This window comes from Propithecus coquereli, unplaced genomic scaffold (assembly GCF_000956105.1).
Source record: "Propithecus coquereli isolate 6110/MARCELLA unplaced genomic scaffold, Pcoq_1.0 Scaffold268, whole genome shotgun sequence".
NCBI classification, from domain to species: domain Eukaryota; kingdom Metazoa; phylum Chordata; class Mammalia; order Primates; family Indriidae; genus Propithecus; species Propithecus coquereli.
Window position 1 is genome coordinate 313992 of NW_012148263.1, and position 1961 is coordinate 315952.

At 31.4% G+C, this 1961-nt stretch overlaps 1 protein-coding gene across 3 annotated transcripts in view; it reads left to right on the forward strand.

The window, feature by feature from the left end:
- Positions 1 to 1961, forward strand: part of RASA2 (RAS p21 protein activator 2) — a 131775-nt gene that overhangs the window by 54302 nt on the left and 75512 nt on the right. For all 3 annotated transcript variants that reach the window (XM_012647426.1, XM_012647427.1, XM_012647425.1), the window contains exon 4: positions 493 to 587. In XM_012647426.1, coding sequence (XP_012502880.1) covers positions 493 to 587 — 95 coding nt within the window. The remainder of the gene's footprint in view (positions 1 to 492; positions 588 to 1961) is intronic.

Below are 1961 nucleotides of genomic sequence, written 5' to 3' on the forward strand. Positions count from 1 at the left end.
TAATAAAATTTTTCTAATCTCCCATAATTTTCAAGTCAATTTTCACTTTAGTTAATGATATATGGTATTATTTTTTCTTTTCTCTTAATTGGAACTTATAAACTCTTAACAACATGTGGTTTATTCATAGTGTTAAAAGAGTTGGGAAGATCAGTTTGCTCTAACATCATACATTGCTTTTTACACTGAATGTACTCTGGGTAAAAACGTGAATCTGAATAAATATTAAAAAACGCAGTCGCATGTAAATACAATGGAGTTTTTGTCTGATTGCCTGATTCAAAATGACCCAGAGAAGGGTCTGCCAAGGGGTAAGGGGAAATAGACACTTTTTCATTTTTTCAAATATAGAAAAGTGCTTTGTAAAAATGGGTTTTTATGTCAATAGGTACAAATTATTTAAAAATGTTTTCTACAAAGTATTACATAACAGTACTAATGAGTGTTAGGATTATACAAAATGTTTTATATTGTTTTACTTATTTTCTGTAGGAAAAGTAGCCATCAAAAAAGAAGACTTATGTAACCACAGCGGCAAAGAAACTTGGTTTTCACTACAGCCTGTTGACTCCAATTCAGAGGTTCAGGTAAATATCAAGGCTCAAGTAATGCAAGAGACTGTCACATAGAAAAAAGGAGTGAAAAATGAACTACTATACTAGTTCATGTAGCTAGAGCTTATTATACCTTATTTTAAAATCTGGCATCAAATATTGTAGAGCTTTGAGTTATGTAGAGTTGGAAGGAAATGGCTTTGCTATATTATTTCAAGAATACTCACATGTATATGTGTGTGTGGTGGGGGGGGTTTGAGGAAATTATATTAAGGAGGACTTTTTTTCCTTGCCTTAGTTCTTCTATTTGAGTCACAGTAACAAATTATTATTTTTTTAGAGGGTAAAAAGTTTTAAGGGAAAAGATATGTTTAATTAACTCTGAGGAGACTCCCTAGAAGTCTGATTTCATCTGTTCTCATCAGGATACTCAGTTTGTTCTCTAGTAAACTAGATTTGGGAAAATGTTATTTATTTAAACCATGCCTGAGCCCACCATACAGAGCCTTTACTCCCACACCCACCCTTCCTGTTGTTTACCTCTCTTTTTATTTGAAGGCGTATCATCCTTATTCTTTTTAATCTCTTCTTTCTTGTTGCCAAAATAATAGACCTTTTACAGATTCTGTATATGAGTAAAGATATACGTATGTTTAGCCATGTAGCTAAAGTTTCTGTTTGTTTCTGGGAAGTCTGAGTTTTTCTGTTTTAGAAATTGTTATTTCTATCTAAAGGGAATCTTTTTTTTGTAACCCTGTTTATTTATAAAATATGGTAAGGATTGTGAAACCATTTCCCGAGGGCATAATTGCAAGCAAGATTCTTCCTCTCTAAAAGAAGTTATAATTTGACACTGTGATTCAAACACAAGTTTAAGACAAGAAAAAAGTGCTGTACCCACAACCCACAGATAATTTTCAAATAAAGTGCCTGCATTTCCATTTCCCCATAACCTCCCAAGCATTCTCTTTAATTAAATGATTAAATTCTCAAAAATTAAATATTTGTGTACTAAAACCGCTTCTTAACTACAAAATATAACTAATACTTTACCTGTTTTATCTACTTTATCACATTTTAATATTCTTTTCTTTCCATTGGGCCATAACTATTATTCAGATCTCAATTATACATTATTGTAAATGATCCATGTGAGAGGCAATGTGAGGAGGTGGAAAGGGTTTAAATTAGAAGTCAAAAAATGTAGGTTCTAGTTTTTTTCATATGTGGTTGCTTAACTGACCTTGAATTTCATTTCTATAAAATGGGAATAAAAGTTGCTATGTTTGATTCATACAGTTGTGAAAATTAAGTAAAATAACTTTAATACTTTAAAAGTCACTAATTGCTATACAAATGTAAAATATTGTCTGTTTACCACCAGTTAATCTGGTGGTCCCTAAAGTG